Consider the following 20,914-nt stretch of genomic DNA (forward strand, 5'->3'; position numbering starts at 1 on the left):
GATCTGTTGCCAATCTTCCTCTTTTTGCTTGAGGAAGATTGTCCCTGAGCTAACATCTGTGCCAGTCTTCCTCTATTTTGTATATGAGACACTGCCACAGCATGGCTTGATGAGCAATGTGTAAGTCAGCGCCCAGGATCTGAACCCGCGAACCCCAGGCTGCTGATGCGGAGCACATGAACTTAACCACTATGCCACCGGGCCGGCTCCAAGTTTTCCTTATTTTTGAGTTTTACATAAAAATTATCAAATAGTATGTATTCTCCTGTGATTTGCATTTCTCATGTAATATTATTTCTGCAATTCATGCACGTAAGCTGTAATTCATTTTTCTTTTTTTTTTTTTTTTTTTGTGAGGAGGACCAGCCCTGAGCTAACATCCAATACCAATCCTCCTCTTTTTTGCTGAGGAAGACTGGCCCTGGGCTAACATCCATGCCCATCTTCCTCTACTTTATATGGGACGCCGCCACAGCATGGCTTAACAAGCGGTGCGTCGGTGCGCACCCGGGATCCGAACCGGCGAACCCCGGGCCGCCGCAGCGGAACGTGCGCACTTAACCGCTTGCGCCACCGGGCCGGCCCCTGTAATTCATTTTTCAATGCTGTGTAGTATTTCGTCGTGTGAATATACCACAATTTATTTAGCTGCTCTATTGAAGAATATTCTTTTGCCATTCTTGGAAGTCTGTATCAAAGGTGATGAAGACTAGGAAGAGAAAATCTATAACATGTTTTGAATCACTTCCTCCACTGTGCTACCACTTAACATTCTCCATATCTCTATTTTTATTTATTTTCTTTCTTTCTTTCTTTTATTTTTGTGAGGAAGATCAGCCCTGAGCTAACATCCATGCCAATCTTCCTCTTTTTGCTAAGGAAGACTGGCCCTTAGCTAACATCCATTGCTAATCCTCCTTTCCCCTCCCCCCTTTTTTCTCCCCAAAGCCCCAGTAGATGGTTGTATGTCATAGTTGCACATCCTTCTAGTTGCTGTATGTGGGATGCCGCCTCAGCATGGCCGGACAAGCAGTGCATCGGTGCACGCCCGCCAGCATCGGAGCACATGCACTTAACCACTAAGCCACGGGGCCGGCCCCTATATCTCTATTTTTAGCACTTAGTGTATTCAAGGGCAAGGATTAGCAATTTTTTTCCTGTAAAGGACTAGATAGGAAATATTTTAGGCTGTGTGGGCCATATGGTCTGAGGCAACTACTGAACTCTGTTGTTTTAGCACAAAAGCAGCCACAGAAAGTATGTAGATGAATGAGTATGGCAGTGTTCCAATAAAACTTTCTTTATAAAAACAGACAGCTGGCTGGGTTTGGTCCACTGGCTGTCATTTCCCAAACCCTGCTGTAGTTCATCTGAATTCCTGTAGCATTGTCCAGTATTGTGGTCATACATCCATCTATATTATCTCATTTCTTTCTTATTATCTTATTTCCCACTCCTCACCCCCCCAGACCCTCTTTGATTCAGAGTTCCTATATCTAAGGATGAGCCCAACCTATAAGTCCAATTCCTGAACCAGCGTGGCTCAAAGCAAGACTTACCATCAGTATTACCAGCATCAATTATTATCAGCCCCAGCTCCAACAGCAAGTAGGGTATAGGAGTAAGGCCTGGTGCTGAGGGGCCTAGGAATTGCTGCACCAGATTTGAGACTGGGATGCTGCCTTGATTTCCCTCCTTAGCACTCCAGGGTTTCTGGTTAGGACTGAAACTATTCCCTGAGAACTAGCCTCCTTGCAATTTCCTGAATATGCCTTATTTTCTCTCACCTTCAGGATTTTGTGCCCCCTGCTCCCTCCCACTCCTCTTGCCTGCAATTCCCACTTACCCTCAGGGATTTATTTTATTTTTTTGTTTTTGTGAGGAAGATCAGCCCTGAGCTAACATCCATGCCAATCCTCCTCATTTTTGCTGAGGAAGATTGGCTCTGGGCTAACATCTGTGCCCATCTTCCTCTACTTTATATGGGACGCTGCCACAGCATGGCCTGACAAGCAGTGCATCGGTGCGCGCCCGGGATCCAAACCCAGGCCACCAGCAGGGGAGCGCGAGCACTTAACCGCTATGCCACGGGGCCAGCCCACCTCCAGGGATTTAAATCGAATTACTTTCTCTGGAAGCTATTCTTAACTCACCACCCTCACCCTTTCTCCAACCCACCCCACTGGACCCTGCCTTTCTAGGCTTTGCAGGTGTCTGTCCTCTGCGTTCCAATAGCAGCCTTTATCTCTCTGTCCTATAATTGTCGGCCTCACCCACTAGGCCAATTGAGAACTGTTTGAGGGCAAGGGTTGTCTTTGTACACTCAGTGACTGGATCATAACGGGTCCTCTGGCAATGTTTGTTCAGTGTTTGCCTGGATTTGGCTAGGAGAAGGACCTGGTTTCTACTTCTGGTGAAGATCAGCCTGGCTGAGGGTCCAGCCAGGGAATGGACTAATTCTCTAGAACCAAACTGCCACTTGGATGTGCACTGCTTGCTGCTGTGTCCTGCCTGCCCGATGATCGCTTGAACTGAATCCAAGCTTGGTCTCCTTTTGGGCCCTGTGATTTGGCTCATCTCAATATTTTATTATTCCTCATTTTTTTCTCCTGGTGAGTGGGGCTCTGAACGTTTTTTCCTAACTTGTCTATTACTTGAGAATTTTATAGCATATCTCCTTACTAAACTGTAAACTATGGGAAGTACTATATTTGGAGTTAGAGAAAAAGTAGGTTTGGTTTAAGTCTGTGTGCTTTGTGACTTTGGCAAGTCATTTTAACCTCCTTGCCTGAGCCTGTTTCTCATCTGTAAAATGGGGATTCACCTGATCTATCTCACAGTCTGGTTATGAGGATAAAATAAGATTGTGTGTGAAAGTGCTTTGAGAAACTGTAAAATCAACTGCAAATGGAATTTTGTATTAGTTCTGTATTCCCTTATGACATCTAGCACCGTGCCTTGCCCAGAGTAGTTGCTCAATACATTTTTGTTGAATGACCAAATGAATTGGCAAGAGAAATAATGCTATTGGTGGGAATAAAGGACATTTAATAGAATCAGGAAAAACAGATCACTTGGCAATAGAAACATCCATATGGTGAGTGATAATTCAGAAGTTGGGCATTTATGGATGGCTCCAAATCTACATTCCCAATGTCTGCTCTCTGTTTTGCTTATAAAAAATATTTAAAATTCCTTTTAACGTGATTTTGGCAGTAGGGATAAGCTGTCAAACTTGACTAGATCTTAAATACGTAGTCATCGCAAAGCAGGATTGGCCCCAGGCAATATTGTGAGGTCAACAAAATGTACTTTCTTCCTTTCCATTGCAATACCTACTCCTAGTTCTGTTTACCTCCAGGCACTTAGGACTTTTGTATTATCCTTTGTTCCCAGGAAGCATTCACCTTAAAGGGTCAGGAACTAAGTCTCTCTGGCTAATTTTCATGTGAAAAAAAGGATTCCTAGAGAAGGAGGCTATTTTATCGAAGGGAATGAATAAATTGTGAAATTTCAGGCATTAAAGGGAGTACAAAGGCTTATCAGCCCCATTCAAATCACAGAGGTACTTACTTCACTACAGCTGTGGTCTCAACCCTGGAGGTATGTAGAATCACCCTGTGAGATTCTTAAAAATGCTGATAATTGAGGCCTTACTCCAGAGATCTAATTCAGCTGGACGAGGTTCAGACCTGGGCAAAGAGGTTTTTTAAAAAAACTCCCCAGGCAATTCTGTCATACAGTCTGTTGTACAGTCAGAGTTGGGAACTGCTGATTTAAACCTAAGTTGGCCCTACTCTTGAGAAAAAGAAAAGCTGAATGCCATTGGAAGATCAAACCTTAAAGCAGGGTGGGGGTGGAGGGACTGTGGGGGTCATTGATAGAGTGAACAGAAGGTTAAAAATAGGCCCAGCAACTCCATAATAAGCAGGTGCTTGGCAGTACCAAAGGAAGAAGTAACCTGTGGCTGATCCGGTCCCCCATTCCCAAACCCCCAGGGGAAATGGCCTGGCCCTAACTGTTAAGGCCTTAAATCTGCTTTCTAGATGGTTCACTGGTATGACAGTAGATAAAAATCTCTGAGCTAAGGTGCTAAGTCCTCAAATGGCTGATGTACCTGAGTCAGTAAGTCTCCAGTTGATGAGATAATTTTACATAGAAGATAAACGATTTTGTTAAAAATATGAGATCTGTGTTATTTATTTACATTTTACTGAGCACCATAGGTTCAGCATTTGTTATTAAGTTCCTTTTGCTTTATAAAGCAACTCCAGGATGGGCAAAGGGTGAATTCACATAGTGTAGTGGGGTCATGTTTGCTTAAGTTTGGCCTCCCCAGTCCCCCATAGCTGCCCCCTGCTGTTGCTCGCATCACAAAGCCCTTATTATGATATAATGGTTAATATCTCACCACCACTTGGTTTGCCCTCTCAGTGTTGCCCTGCTTCAAAGATGGTCCTTCAGAAGAGTGGATAGAGAACCATGGACCACCATTTGCTCAGCAGTTGTCTTTTCTGGACACATTCTTAAATAGTGCTTGCTGCAGAATCATCTTTGGTATTCTCCTGAGCAAGCAGTATCTCCTATTTTTAAGGAAATTCCCACACATGAATAACAAGGCTTCCAAGAGTGTCTGTCCATCAACAAGCTCCTGTTCTGAGATGTCTGGAGAAGACCCAAACACAAGCACGCCGGGGACTCCCCGTGATCAAAGCGAAACAGGTTATACTATTTAGACAGAGACCTACAGAAATAGGGGAATGGACATTAGAAAAACTAGTCCTCTGTCTTTGTATTTCTTCTTTTATGTGTATATATTTACCTTTATAAATAGCTACAGATTGATTTATTTACTTGATTAAAACAAGGCCAATAATAACTATACCTCATCCGGTAGCACTGTAAAATTTAATTAATGTTTCTAAGGTATGAGTTGAACTCACAAGATGAAAGATTCTATATATGTAATATATGTTAAGTGCCCAATCTGGTTTAGTCTGATAATGGCCATAATTTATGTGCATGCCTTGATTATTGTGGTTTCAGTGAGTCTAACCTTGAAAAATGTATTTTAATGTTGAGAATGTGTTTAATGTTGGTTGGCAAATGTTTGGGTGTATAGAACATATGCTTATGTTTTAGCTAGCCCCAATTAGTTGATTCTTGATGTAAAAGATGTTTTACAAAGCAACATGGGAGGTTTTTTGTCTTTTTAAATTGGTCTGAGTGTCCAAGAAGACACTAAGTTGGTCTGTGCCACAAAATGTAAATGTTAAATGTTTAAAATTATTTATTAAAATTATTAAATTATATATCCATATTAAGATGTGCTAAATATGTGAGGATTCACCTGGCACAAAATAAAATGAGGTTTTAAAATGTCAAAAGGAAGATTATTAATCACTAAGAAAAAAAAAAAGAAAAAATATTTTTTCCACAAAATTCACTTAAGGATATTTCATGGAAAACTTAAATAGTAGATTAGGCCCCTGGGTCATTTAAAGTGAGCTAGAGCTCAAGAGCCAAGGGTCTGTGCTTTTAGAACTAACATTTACCTGGGAAGACTGAATGGCTTAGATAACCATGTCAGATTGGGAGCTATTATTACTAGAATGTAGTTTAATATTAACAGGACTCAGCTATCCTTTACGTTAGTATAAAAGTTTATCTTTGTATGGCAAAAGCAGTTTTCTTTTTATCTTTATGTCCATTCCCTTTCAGTTGCACTAATATTTATGATTTTTAAAATAGCTAGCACTCCATACACCTTTCTAAGGAATATAATTACATGAATTAGAACAAGGCCCACTTTTTTTTTTTGTCTTGAAAAGTCCTCAGCGGGTCCATCCATACACCCTTCTAAGGAATATAACTATATGAATTAGAACAACTTTGTTCATTAAATCCTGAAAATTAGCCAGTTAATCCTCCCTTATAAAGGCACAGCATTATTTTATTCTCATTCAATGAAATATTCAATTCAATAAGTATTTACTCTGCATTTACACAGTTGATCAGCATCGTGTGAAATGTGAGACACAATAAAGGAGGGTTTAATGTTTTAGGACACCTTCCCTGGCCTTAAGAGTTTACAGTCTCATTTTAGGCAGGAAGAACAATAGGGTACATTGAAAACAGATAGGAGTCAATCTTCTCCCTTTCAGGCCTCTATCTCCTTTTTCTGTAGCCCAGGGTCCAAAGTGCCATTAGAGCCTTTCTCTCTGCCTGTTGTCATCAAACAGCACAAAGCTGATAGTGGCCCAAGGTGGTACCTTTTCTAGGAGGATCTGCATTTTAACTAGTCTAGGAGGACATTTTTAAAGTCTAGGAGGACTTTTCAAGACAAACAAAAAAAAAAGTGGGTCTGTGTAAACAAAGTTAGAATATTGACTTATTCTTACCGTTCTGATTTGTCTATCTCAAGCTATACAATACAAACTGCTTTTACTCCACCCACAATCTTGTCACGCCCCTGCTTTTAAAAGCCCAGCTTGCTGGCTCATCTCCATGCTGTCTACCCTAGCCTACAGGGTAGACTCCAAAATTTTTGGCTTTTTGTGCCAGGCACTCTTAAGCCTCATCTTCCTTCCTTCCAACCAGACATCCTACTTTCCAGCACTTTCCATATGTCCACAAACAGGCCAGGCACTTTCACAACTCCCTGCCTTGCCCCTGTTTCCACTTCCCAGAATGCCTTTCATGCTCTCCCCTCTTGTCTTTTTGGCAACTCCTACTTTGAGACCCAGCATAAACATAAATTCCTCTGTGAAACTCTGACTATTCCAAAATTCCCCCAAATTTCTTGTTTCACCTGTTCCCATAGCACTTTGTACATTTGTTATAGTACTGTTATGGAAATTAGTTTTGAAACTATCTTCCCCCACTGCCTTCTCAATGGCAGGCACCTAGTATAGTGTCTGGCATACAAAGTCGTTCAATACCTGCTTGTTGAATGTTTCTGCAGTTACAATGATCAACAGGTTGGCAAATTTAGTTTTATTTGACATTGTGTTCTCCCACCCCTCCCAAATGCCTTTGAATTAAATAAAAACTCCCAACAGGGAATTTACAAGGTTTATTGTTGCCAATTTACAGGTTTGTTCTTGTGAGTAATCTATTTTAAAATTTGGGCTCATGGAATACATTGGTAGAAAACATTGACTTTTGCCAATATTGTATTGCCAATATTATACACTTTGTCTCAAAGAAGTGTATAAACTGAGATTTGGTAAAAGAAGTGGCTTTGTTTAGTCTGTAAATTACTAGGTTAATGACTGATGGGGGTCGGGGTTGGGGTTGGTCCTGGGGGTTGTGTCGTGTGGGGTGGGGGGCGTGTTAGTTACCTTCCTGTTTCTTGGCCTTAAAATGCACGCTTAACTCTGGCCAGCTATCTTAGAAAATGCTCCTGGTAGGAAGGGAAAAGGATTTTCAGCTATATTACTGAGAAAGGTATCAAAATTCAGGCCCTATTCAGTATTGGGTCAGTGGTGTCCTTGACATAAAAGAGAAACAACTTATAGCTCAACTGAATCAAAAACTCCCTTTCTTTCCATCTAAGCTCTTTTTCTTTTCCTATCTTAACATGACATTCCTCCTTAGCTGGAGGCATAATGGCATCATTATATTTTCTTCCATTTCGGGTTACTCCCCTCGCCTTGCAACCCCTCCTTATTCCTTTATCTCTTTCAAAGTTTCCATTCTCCGTTCCCTTACTTTTTACTCCCTCCCTTCCTCTCTCCCTCCTCCTCTTTTTTCCCAGCTAGCTCACCCCGCCCATCACCGTCACCACCGCCCCTCCCCGTCAGCCTCCTTCCCGCTCCTTCTCCCGCCACCCCCCTTCACCCGCCCGCCTCACGTCCAGAAAGCTCCAATCAGGAGCTCCGAGGGTGCCCGGAGGCCCCCCCCCTCCCCCCTTTCCACTTCTCTTCCCCCCCTTTTCTCCCTCCCCCACCCCCCCGCTCAAGTCCTGCGGACCTGGGGGCTTCGGGATCTGGGCGCTATGAAAAGTGTCTGCCCAGTCACTTCCGGTAAGGGCGTTGCGGCGCGAAGCTTCCCGCGGGACCGTTAAGGAGGGGTGGGAGTTACCGGCGGGCCGGGTGAGGAGAGTGCTGCCAGGGACGGGGAGCGGGTGAGGAAGGGGGAGAGAGAGCCAGAGCGAACGAAGGAGCACGAGCGTCTGGGGCGCCTTAGCCGCCCCTTGCCCATCGCCTCCCCGCGAGCCGGCTCCCCCGCCCCCCGGCGCCTGCAGTGCTTCTCTCCACCCCCCCCTCCCGGGGACAGACGCCGCCCCTCCTTCGCGGCCGCGTGACCGGAAGTGGCGCCATCTTTAGCCTCTTGTGCTATTGACAATAACAAGCCCCGGTCCTCTCCCCCTTCCCCCTCCCCCCAGCCCCGGCATCTCCCCTCCCAGAGAGAGGGAGAAAAGGAGGAGGAGCTGCCGCCTCACAGACTCACTGAGTCGCTCCTGCAGAAAGGGGGGAGAGAGACCGAAAAGCAGGGGAGGGGGACGGCACGGCCGTTTACCTGTCTGCCTCCTCATTCGTTCTCCCCCCTCGTTCTGCTCACTCCTGGTGTCAGCCTATCCGCCTTCCCAAACCCTCCCATTCCCCCGGTGTAGCCCCCCCTTCACTTTCCTTCTCGTCCTCTGTGTTTCTCCTCTCTTCTTTCTTCCCTTCCCCCTCTAGCACTGCCACCTTCTCTCCTACACGCACGCAGGCATATAAACCTAGGTTTTTGATGCTCCTCTGCCTGTTGACCCCGCTATTTTCATGTTTCCAACAGGTTTTTCTTCCCCCAATCCCTCAGCTGCTGCTGCTGCTCAGGAGGTCAGATCTGCCACTGATGGTAATACCAGCACCACTCCGCCCACCTCTGCTAAGAAGAGAAAGTTAAACAGCAGTAGCAGCAGTAACAGTAGTAACGAGAGAGAAGACTTTGATTCCGCCTCTTCCTCTCCTCCTTTACAACCCAGGGATTCGGCATCCCCTTCAACCTCGTCCTTCTGCCTGGGGGTTTCAGTGGCTGCTTCCAGCCACGTACCGGTACAGAAGAAGCTGCGTTTTGACGACAACCTGGAGTTTGTAGGGTTTGATGCGAAGATGGCTGAGGAATCCTCCTCCTCCTCCTCCTCCTCTTCACCAACTGCTGCAACATCTCAGCAGCAGCAACTTAAAAATAAGAGTATATTAATCTCTTCTGTGGCTTCGGTGCATCACGCAAACGGCCTAGCCAAATCTACCACCGCCTCTAGCTTTGCTAACAGCAAGCCTGGCTCTGCTAAGAAGTTAGTGATCAAGAACTTTAAAGGTAACCAAGGCCAAAATCCATAATCACCTACTAAGGATTTGACACTTGAGTGGTCACGTGCTCTATTTATGTTAATATATTAAACAGCATAGAGGTGGCCTAATGTTTTATGCATAATCAATGAAGCAGAGGGAGGTCCTTTTTTGGGTGGAGGGTTCATTTTCCGGGGGTGGTTTGTATCCTTGTGCTGAAGTATGCACTGGGTGTTTGTGTGTAGTATTTTGAGGTCTGTCTCAGCCTATTGTATCTAATCTGTCATTCCTGATAACATTGACCATCGGTATGATTGATCCGGATTTTACAGGTGAGAAATTTGTATTCTAAAGAGGTTTATTTATTTCAGGTGCATAGTGAGCCTTGGCATTGCTGGGATTTTTATTTTTATGCTTCAGTAGGCCACATTCTCCAGTCCCTAGAAATGCAGGTAGAAATGGTGACATTTTCATGCTCAAAGAAGATTTATGGTTAGATTTATAATGTTGAATACTGTATTCTTGACACTCATTGTGGAAGCAGTATTTGGAGAAAAATGTTTATGATCTCTGCATTTCTTCCCAAAGGTAGGGTTTGGCAGTGAAAAATAATGTGTATACACAGAAGTAGTAACTGTGTACCACTAGTCTAAAGATAGGATCAAGTACTGTATCTATTTTTTTATCACTAAGATGGGTTTTAAAGTACTGACCTGCAGCTTTTAGGAAAATTTGTTCCTTTTGTGTTTCAGATATGTGATTGAGAGTATTATGAAGGCATCGATACAAATATAAAATCAGCAATTTAAAAAAATGTAATTGAGCTGAATTACTTTTTATCCGTTGACTGTGTTTCTGTTTTTCTGACTAACTTTTTCAACACCCTTAACTGGCAGGTATTAGATGCTAAAATGTTTATTAAGTGGAGAAGTAAATGAATGAACTAAAGTAATATTTACCAGATAAGTGCCTTGTGGCTAGATGTTAGTATTGAGAAAATTAGATTTTCCATGCTTGTGTTTTCAACATTAGTGTGGAAATCAGGAATGTGCTCTATTTTGTCTCAAGCAGGGGGTTATAGTGTTATTTTTAACCATTTTTTTTCTATCACTCCTCTCCCATCCCCAGGATCTCAAGAGTATTGTAATATTTCTGATTTAATAGTAGACTTTTCTGAAGTAAATATGAATTCTGATTGACTAATGTATTCACTGTTTCACTTAAAATATATCGATTTAATAGCCAAGGAGTTTTAAAGAGATGAGCTGTGATCCTAATTGCATTTGCATATTGGTTTCAGAGATTTTGTTTGTTTGGGTTTTTTCTCTCCCTCCTAAAATAAAAACACATTATTAAGGCATTTGGATGTTTTCATTTAAAAAAAGTACTCATTGCTGGTCAATGAATTTTAAACTAAAGCCTGGATTAAGATGTTCCTTTTCATTCTGAAAATGCTACATAGGTTCTGGAGTCATTTGGATGTTTTAATTTTTTAAAATTTTACTCTGCTCAGAAATGCAGTTTAAGTCAAAACCTGAGTTAAGATGTTTCTCTCCATTTCTGTAGATGCTGCATAAATGTGGGGGGTCAAACAGACCTGGATTAGAATCCCAGCTTTGCCATTGACTAGCTATGGTGACCTTGGGCAAGCCTTACTAAATGAATCTTCCAGCCTCAGTTTCCACAGTTGCAAAATAGGCGTAATAATACCTTCCTCAGGGCATTATTAGGAAGGTTCGGATGTTTATAAGGTACCTTGTACATAATAGGCATTCAGTATTTTAAATCTCAGGTACAAAATTCATGTTGACTGACTTAGGTTTTACACATGATGGAATAAGATCAGGATTGTTATTTTTTATCTGTCATTCTTGAATTTTTGTTTTTTGAAGCAATACAGTCAATAGGAGATAAAAACCTCACCCTCAGTTTTAATAGGTGAGTCAAAATGACTTAAACAGTATTCTGGCATTTCAAATTTTGTTCTTTATGTGAAGTCTAAATACAGTGGTTACTTGACTATTTAGGTGTAGTAAAGATCACAATTTACCCTTAAAAAGCAGTCATACTATTATTGTATTTTATGGATCTTTCCGTTACTATGTCCTACATACCATTCTGATATCAACCTTTTATATATCATCTAGATAAGCCTAAATTACCAGAAAACTACACAGATGAAACATGGCAGAAACTGAAAGAAGCAGTGGAAGCTATCCAGAATAGTACTTCGATTAAGTACAATTTAGAAGAACTCTATCAGGTATGTATTAATGTGAATAACCAGCTTTCGTTAGCATAAATTGAAGTGGATTTTATTTTCTGAAATGGGTCCTTATGTAGACTTTTGATTCCCTTCTAATTACAGTTTCTCAGTTGGTTTATGCACTGTTTTATAATCAGACCACATATTCTGACATAAACTATGGGTACAGTCATATTGGTATAAATTGGGCTTTTCTTGGAACCTTCTGATTAGGATTTATAGTTAGGAGTACCTTGGTATAATAGAGGTTTTACCTATAAAGGAATCCTATAGCCTGGATCCCAAAGATATTTCTGGTGACATGTCATTTTATTGTGATTCTTCTTGCTAAGTGGTGTTACCTATAGGAAATGCCTCAAGAAATGCAGATATTCTCCATATACTTTATTCTCCCTCCTTCCTATTAGTAGCCTTTGGCCATTTCTTTTTCTTGCTCTGTATGTTGTCTTATCTCCTGGGCTACCGGACACACCTTAGCCAAAAAATGAGCAGCGGGTTGTATTCCAGTGATGGTCAGAGGTTCAGGTTTGTTTCTTTTGCTTAACAAGTGGGTCTGTACTTGAAGTCTTTAATTTAAATATACTGGTGAAGGCAATTACTGATTTAGACTTCTTGCTACCAAGATATTTTGCCCTACCTATATTTTTGATACAACCAATTCAAGAAGTTTCCATTATAGCATCAGCAGTTTTGTTTAAAAAAATACTTTAGACTCTAATAGCTTGGGTTTTTGTATTGATGAGTCCCTTGTAAGAAATTACGTTGGGTCAGTTGATCAGAATTTGCAGTTTTTGTCTGTTCATTTTAGTTGCAGAGGTAGTATGGTGATGGACAAACCCTGGATTAGGAGTCAGAAGACAGTTTTGGGATCTAGTTTTGGCTGCTGTTATCCTTATGATCTTGGTCAAGGAACTAAACCTCTCTGAGCTTCAGTTTCCTCCTCTGCAAAATAGGGGAAAGAGTACTTGGCCTATTTACCTCAGGAGGTTGCTCAGAAGAATCAAATAAGATATTTGTGAAATCATCTACTGTGATACAGAAATATAAGATGATATTATCACTAGTCAAACTTCTTCATAATTCACAGTGTGGCTTTTTCACTTGTAATATGTCAATTGAGATCACCAGTTTCTGTTGCTGTGAAAGTTAAATGAGTCAGTGCATGCAAAACACTCAGAATGATGCCCAACATATAGTAATAATGCTGTGTAATATTATAAGCATTATAATACTATGTAAGTGTCAGTTAGTAATAGTAGTACTACGCTATTACTTACAGATAAGCCCACCTCATTTGGCTATGTTGGTATATTACATACATGGCTCCTAAGTTGTACAATAATAAAAGTAGCATTATGGAGTTAGAGTTGGAAAGGCCTTAAGAAAGATCATGTGGTCCAATATCTTTTCTTCGTACACGTGACAGCCTGCAAAGCAGGTTCATCGTTTATTATCTCATTTAAGCATTTAGAAACCCTTTGTGAAGTAGATAAGGTAGTAGTTATTATCCCACTCTATTGATAAGGAAACTGAGTCTTAGGGAAGTTAAATAACATCCCCAGAGTCATATATTGGCAGGGCAGGGGACTCAAACTGAGGTGCCCAAGTTTCTTGTCCGGTGCACTTTGACTACCACGCTGCCTCACTAATACACCACAGCACTTCGAATGACTTTGTAGTGCAGTGTTTGAAGCAAATAGTTTTACTTTAGGAAAAAAACTCTTTGTCATCAAAGAAGGTAATTTTTTTCGTTCATGCACGTATATGGTGTTTATTTGGATATGCTGCTGTTCAGCATCTTTAATTTCAATAACGTTACCATATTTCATATAACATTGATTGTGGTTGTTGATAAACCCTATTTACTTTACTTTAAATATTTTTCTGTAGCTTTTGGTTCAAAAATATTTTTCCTGATAAATTGATTCTCTTAAATCCCTTTATGTTTCAAGAGCTCATAGCTTACATTTTTTGTGTTTTTCCTTTTTTATACTTAAGAGTTATTACCTGCTATTGTTCAGTTGCATTTCTTCAGCCTAAAATCAGTGTTATAACTTTTCATTATTTGCATTTTTCATAATTCTTTACTACTTCTGCTCTAAGTTCAAAAGCATTTGTTTCTAGCTCTTTTGTTGTTTTTGACCCTAATTTTACAAATGCTCCTTTCGATTGTTCTCAGAAAGATTATTTTGGGATGTTCCAGTTCAAAAAAGAGGATAAAAGAATAAAGGGAGTAAAATTATTTCATACCATCTGTATTTCAGGTGCTTGTTTGATTTTGATTGGTTGAAATGTAATTTAAAATTACTCTCCTAAAATTGAAACAATATGAAAGTATGTAGTGTACCAAACAAAAGTTCTCCAAACTTTTCATTACCCCATCCCACCCTCTGTCCCTGAAGTAAGCACATATAAATTTGGCATATACTTATGCAGAACTTTTTTCTGTGCCTACAAAACCATTTTGCTTTAAAGCTTAAGTGTGGAAGTCCCTAGTGTGGATTGCGTGTACTGCCTCCTAAGTTTTTAATTTCTTGTCCAGAACATGCTGTTGAGTGCCTTGGCAGTAAGCAAACATTGTCTTTGAAAAGTGATTTTAAATGAGAATTGTACCCGAGTTTAAAAATTATCTTTCTTTGGCAACCTTGAAATCCTGTAAGTGTGAAGCGATGGTTAATGTTGTTTTGGTTTGGTCTTTTTTGTTTGTTTGCTTGTTTTTGATTGACAACAGATAGGAGTATGGTTAAATGCACTGACTGAGTTGATCAGCCTGCCTTAGATTAGAGATCTGCCACTCATGATAACTTTGAGTGAGTTACTTCTCTAAGCCTTGGTTTTCCTCATTTGCAAAATAGGGAGACTGACACTACCTATATGGCAGGGTTGTTTAGTTGTAAATAAAATACTGCAAACAGGTACTTACTACAGTTCCTGCTATATCTGGATGTCATCAATGACGATGATGATGATAAATATTTGAGTCTTTAAAATGATATCTTTAAGATAACATTTTAGTATACAGCTCTAAAGTCACACATGTTTTTAGATTCTAAATCCACACTGGGCCAGAACAGCTGGCTGATAAATAGATTACATTCCAAATATGTGTCAGTAGACACCATTAGCCAAATTGAAAAAATAATAGAAAAAGAGAGGAACTCTCTATGAACAGTGTCCCTCTGCACTTCTCAAGAATGTGTCTTGTTTTACATGTGGTATCTTAATAGTTGGAATTTTGGTTTTGGCATGTGATTTTTTTACTAAGTAATATTTTAAATAATGGGATTATTTTCTTCATGTTCTCAGCCTTTGTATGAGTTGCTGTGTAGTGTTTTTAAATCAGTTACCTTTTTTGGAGCTGGCTGGTTGTTTATATGTGAAAGTATAACATTTATTCTTAATATAAATGTCTAGCTATTATTTTTGGAGGCAAGCCTAGTCCATACTTCAATTCTGATGAAAATAATTTTATCTATCATTAATAATAGGAACTCTTATTTGGTTAGCTTTTTGTGAAATACATCTTAAATAATGAACCTTTCTATTAATTATTCATTTATCAAGTAGATGACCACAACACTGGAAGCAAATAGTGCATTCGTCTCAGTATAGGTTATTATCCATTGTAAAATCTGGTTGCGTAAGCAGTCAATGGTTATAGGCGAGCAGTTAGATTCTTAGCAAAGATGACTAGTTATTGTATTCTATGTAAGTTTGTTTAACAGTTGTCACTCTGTTGATATTTTTTTTTATGATTTTTATTTATTTATTTTTCCCCCAAAGCCCCAGTAGATAGTTGTATGTCACAGCTGCACATCCTTCTAGTTGCTGTATGTGGGACGCGGCCTCAGCATGGCCGGAGAAGCGGTGGGTCGGTGCGCGCCCGGGATCCGAACCTGGGCCGCCAGCAGCAGAGAGCGCGCACTTAACCGCTAAGCCACGGGGCCGGCCCTCTGTTGATATTTTTAAACTTAGTCTGTCAGGTTATGTATCGCTCCTCTTTTTAGTGAATTGTTAATACTATCCCAGCTATTTAAAAAAATATGCAACTACAAATTCTTAGTCCTTGATAATTTCAGTTTTATTTAAGCCCTTTTGACTAGATGTAAAAAGGAAAATAATTTAGCTTTCATCGTCTGTCTTCCTTTCTGCAAATTCTTAGTTTTTGATATATTTTGAGTATCTTATTGTAGCCATTTGTACTAGATATAAAAAGAAAGATAATTTAGATTTTGTTGCTGTATCAGCTGTTGCAAAGTTTTGTGGTGTGCTCTTTCCTTTCTTTCTTTAAACATATGGTTTGAAAAATAAGACCCACTCCATTAGGTTAGTGACCAGATTTCAGCACCCTAATGGGAATTTAATATCTTTCTTAGTGTCTGTTGTTCGTTAAATCAGAAAAATTGCTAGATTTCCTCCTTTACCATGTTTAATTATTTTTGCGCTCTTTGTATTTTTATCCTTATTTTAATCCTCTTCATTTTTTATTCTAGTTTTCTCACCCTCGTTTCTACTCCTTCCCTTGTCCCAAATGCAAATCTTGTGCACCTTTGCTGTTTCTTAAATCCTATATTCCCCAAAGCATCAAATTTCACAAACTATAGTTTTTCATTTCATTTGCTACACGTTTATATATTTTTTTTGGAGTGTGTTTTTTCCCCCAGACAAACACGTTTTTGATGTGACATGTATGGATTTTGGGGGGGAGGGGCTGGGATTTGGAGATAGAATGTTTTTATTTTATACCTGACTACCTTCAAAAAGGATTTAAGGCAGCATATTTACCAGTAATGATTGGGAGCTCAAGTAAAAAGCTAGTTCTGTTTAAGAGACTTGTAAAACTATCTAGAATCTGTTTAATACAAATAGTTGCCTGTGAAATGAGGTTATTTTAGTAATAATTATACTAGATAAAACTTTCAGGGATTTCCAAAGTTTTTAGTGAAAGTAAAATAATACATTTCTAAAAGTGCATTTCAAAGATCTGGAATAAAATAGAGCTTATCTCAAACTCCTAAGTAGTGATTTAACCCTTTCTTATTCATGTTTCTGTCCCAGCACCTAACAGGATACAGAGTACTTAGTGAGTACTCAGTCATTGTTGAATCAGTGACTGCTTACTCTTTGCAAAGCTGGACAGACACCATGGGCATGTAGAGATCACTTAGTCCTTTCCCCCAAGGTTTTTATATTTTAGTAGGTTCATGAAATTAGTAGTTTATGACCAGCATTTTTTTAAAGAAATAAAGCAGAAAATATCAGAGTACATCACATGTAGTAATGGTTTCATGAAGATTTTGTTTCGGTTACATAAATTTATTTTATGTACAATAGATTGTGACATAAAATGTGTTACTTACTGTGCCTTGTCAGAAATTTTTGGAAGCCACTATTTTAGGCACACATGACTGCTCCAAACAAACCTTGCTTAAAAGTGAGGAAAGCAGAGTGTTTAGATCAGAGAGTGTGTGGAAGATTATAAACAGACATGAGACTAAAATAGTTAAGACTGAGCCTTGAATGCCATGCTGAAAGTGTGGTGGTTGGGGAGATAGAAAGAGTTTTATTGGGTGAGGCAAGTATTTAAGTTTTTTGAATACTTAATATATTCATCTGGTTCAGAGCCCAAAAAGTATTACAGAGCATGTAGTGAAAAGTTTCACTTCCACCTCATCCTCCAGTCCCCCAAGCTAGTTCCCCTCTCCACAAACGTTATTAGTTTTGGGGGTATCTTTCCAGAGATGTTTTATGTATGTAAAAACACAACTGTATGTTTTTATTCATTTTCTCTTTTTTACATTAATAGTAGTAGACCATGCACCACGCCACACTGTTCAATCCTTTGTATTTTTTTATACTTATTATGGGATTTCTCCAGAACAGTACATGAAGAGTTTGATGGGAGGTTGTCGAGGAAGGGAAATTACTAGATCTGGTCTATATGTTAAGAAGCAGCCAAGGCTAAATTAGAAAAGCAGAGTGTTCTCTTCCAACTTGACCTTCAAAACTTGCCTTGGATGATCCTGTCTTGCCTGCTTTTCTTGCCTCTAATGTCCTAAACCACCCTTCAGCTAAACACAGGTGAGGCTGTGTGCGTATAAAGCCCGGCTTAATTCTCTATTTCTCACTATTCCCACTAGCTCTTTTTTTTTTTTTTTTTGGTGAGGAAGATCAGCCCTGAGCTAACATCCATGCTAATCCTCCTCTTTTTGCTGAGGAAGACCGGTTCTGAGCTAATATCTATTGTCAATCCTCCTCCTTTTTTTCCCCGAAGCCCCAGTAGATAGTTATATGTCATAGTTGCACATCCTTCTAGTTGCTGTATGTGGGACGCGGCCTCAGCATGGCAGGAGAAGTGGTGCATTGGTGCGTGCCCGGGATCTGAACCCGGGCCACCAGTAGCGGAGCGCGTGCACTTAACCGCTAAGCCACGCGGCCGGCCCTCCCACTAGCTCTTTATCCATTTCCCTCTGGGTCTTTGGGACTCCACCTCTTTATCTCACTCACCTCTATGCTTATCCCAATCATAGCACCTAGCACAGGGTATTGTGATTATGTTTTCTGGCCAGTTTTTTCCTTACACTATAAGCCCCTTCTTTGTACAGGACACATTGCTAGTTGTAGATACATTGGTTTTTTGAATATTTACTATATTCACCTGGTTCAAAGCCCAACAAGTATTAAAGAACATACAGATACATGAGCACATGGTCTCTCTGTCATTAAGGAGAGATGGGGGACAAGATGTACACATAAAAAGATGTGGTATTTCATCGTTTCTTATGGCTGAGTAGTATTCCATTGTGTATATATACCACAGCTTCTTTATCCATTCGTCCCTTGATGGGCACTTAGGTTGCTTCCAAGTCTTGGCTATTGTGAATAAGGCTGCAATGAACACAGCCATTTGTGACAACATGGATGGACATTGAGGGTATAATGCAAAGTGAAATAAGTCAGAGGGAGAAGGCCAAATACCGTATGATTTCCTTCATTAAGTAGTAGATAATAACAACAATAAACAAACACATAGAGACAGAGATTGGATTGGTGGTTACCAGAGGGGAAGGGGGGAGGGTGGAGGGTGAAAGGGATAATTCGGTACATGTGTGTGGTGATGGGTTGTAATTAGTATTTTGGTGGTGAACATGATGTAGTCCGTGCAGAAATAGAAGTACAATGATGTACACCTGAAATTTTTGCAATGTTATAAACCAATGTTACTGCAATAAAAAAAAAAAAAGCAATATATGCACATGGTTATAAAAAAAAAAAAAAAAAAGATGTGGTATTGACTCAGTGACAAGTCAGTGTGGTATGATTGGTGATAGTGCCAGGTGAGTCACTGGTAGCTGAGGCAGTTAAGGAAAGCTTACTGGAAGAAGTGGGACCTAGCTGAGTGGGAAGGGAATATGGTATCTTGTATGAGAAAATAAGTAGCTGCATTGAGAACTACTGTATGGGAGAAAGGAACACAGCAGAAGGGAATGGAGTAAGTACTGGAAGTGGAAAATGTGGAGAAGATGAAATACAAAAGCAGAATCTAGGCAGCGAAATGAGAAATGCTGAGAAAATGAGTCACTCAAAAGGACCACTGCGATACAATGAGAAGACTACTGAAGGAGGAAGGGGGAGAATCCATAGAAAACCAATGTGAACAGAGAGGCACATGAAATAAATATAAACACACCCTCCAGGCATTTGTGGCCTAACCCAAGGCCCCATGGAAGGTGGCCAGTGGAGACTCAGCCTTCTTATTTCTCCGAAGCTGCTGGATCTAATTGGCTTACTGTTTCCTGGTGAGGTGTGGTGCCTTACCTCTAGTGGTATAAGTGATTTTCTTTAAGCTTTCTTTTCATTTGCTTATTTATTTACTGGACATGCATACTGGGAATATGACTTGCAACTACACATTTGTAAAATTCCACTCCAACCAAGAGAACTTGGATGCTCCCTTAGAATCAGTTTTAATTGAATTTTTGCCTTCTGTTGTGGTGAGAAAGGAATCCCGATGTTATACTTAAGTCATTACTATTTGGAATAGTAGCTTGTATCAGAGTTCATCCTAAGAGTTTTACCAGGCCTGTTGTTTTAAATTTGAAAGTCTTTTGATACGCATAACAAAAACTCACTGAAATATGAAGTTTGTCCTTTTGGGATCTGAGTATAAAAGAAGACCAATTCAACTATTAGAATGAAGTAAAAATACAGTCATTTCTTTTGTAATTATTGTTTATTCAGTTGTACAAGTTTTAAAACGTGTATATTTAAATATTCTTAAACTGAAATGTTGGATAAAAATACATAGTGTTTAATTATATCATACTCATTATAATCCTGTTACCAATAATTTCTGCACTGTTCTGTGCAGGAAAACCAAAGAAAGTATAAATACATTTTAATTTAGTGGTAATTGGACTGCCCAACCCATCTGATAAACAATTAGTGAGATTATTTTTTTAAACTCAGAATGGAATTCTGCTTATTAAAACAACATTTTTAAGAGCAAGACAGCATTTATATGTAGCAATTTTAAATCAGATGTCTTCACAGGGGAGAACTTGGCTTGAACCCCTCCATCCTTTACCTGTACAGCCATAATAAAAATATTAATTTTTTTGGTACAGTACATTGGTTAAGAAGAAGTTCATTACCTACATTGATATTTTGTTGTTTTACCTTGTTTTTTAAATGGATGAATAACTTCTTAATAAGCTGACATGGTAGAAATATCAAAATAATAAGAATTTTATATAAATCATTGAAAACCCCCCCTTTTTCTCCTTAAGTATGTGTTTAATCTTGCAGGCTGTAGAAAACCTCTGTTCTTACAAGATTTCTGCAAACTTGTACAAACAGCTGAGACAGATTTGTGAAGATCACATCAAAGCACAAATTCATCAGTTCAGAGAATATCCTTTTAAAAACAAAAACTCTTGTATTCTCATCTTCTCCTCCCTCCCTATCCCTCACTATTTAACCCAGCTTGAAATGGAATGCCTGTGTTTTGTAGGTTTGTTATTTTTGTTCATTTTGCTTCTAGAGAAAGAAGAAACAAATTTTTGACTTTTCAGCTTTAATTAGGGTCCAAATCTACATTGTGGTGTTAGTGTGAATAAGATGTCCTTATGTCTTTACCCTTTTTGTCCTAATGAATTTCCGTTTGAGAAAAGATAATCTTCTAAGGGAAATCATAAACTGAAGACACAATGCTCAATTATGTCTAAGACTTGTTTTTAAAGGTATTTTTTAGTGAGAGCTAAATTTTTTTTTTACGGTTTAAAACATAGCATTTTGTTCTGTGATTAAGTGCTATTTAGTTTCATTTAGTATGTAGAGTATTCCATATTTAAGGCAAACGTACTCTTAC

General features: G+C 39.5%; 1 protein-coding gene across 2 annotated transcripts in view; it reads left to right on the forward strand.

Moving 5' to 3' along the window:
* Positions 1–7,906: 7,906 nt before the first annotated feature.
* Positions 7,907–20,914, forward strand: part of CUL4B (cullin 4B) — a 32,851-nt gene continuing 19,843 nt past the window's right edge. For both annotated transcript variants that reach the window (XM_014792817.2, XM_014792818.2), the window contains exons 1-4: positions 7,907–8,027; positions 8,782–9,306; positions 11,426–11,541; positions 20,353–20,456. In XM_014792817.2, the coding sequence (XP_014648303.1) occupies positions 8,000–8,027; positions 8,782–9,306; positions 11,426–11,541; positions 20,353–20,456 (773 nt within the window). In that variant the 5' untranslated portion in view covers positions 7,907–7,999. The remainder of the gene's footprint in view (positions 8,028–8,781; positions 9,307–11,425; positions 11,542–20,352; positions 20,457–20,914) is intronic.

This window comes from Ceratotherium simum, chromosome X (assembly GCF_057802395.1).
Source record: "Ceratotherium simum simum isolate JZ-2026a chromosome X, ASM5780239v1, whole genome shotgun sequence".
Lineage (NCBI taxonomy): Eukaryota > Metazoa > Chordata > Mammalia > Perissodactyla > Rhinocerotidae > Ceratotherium > Ceratotherium simum.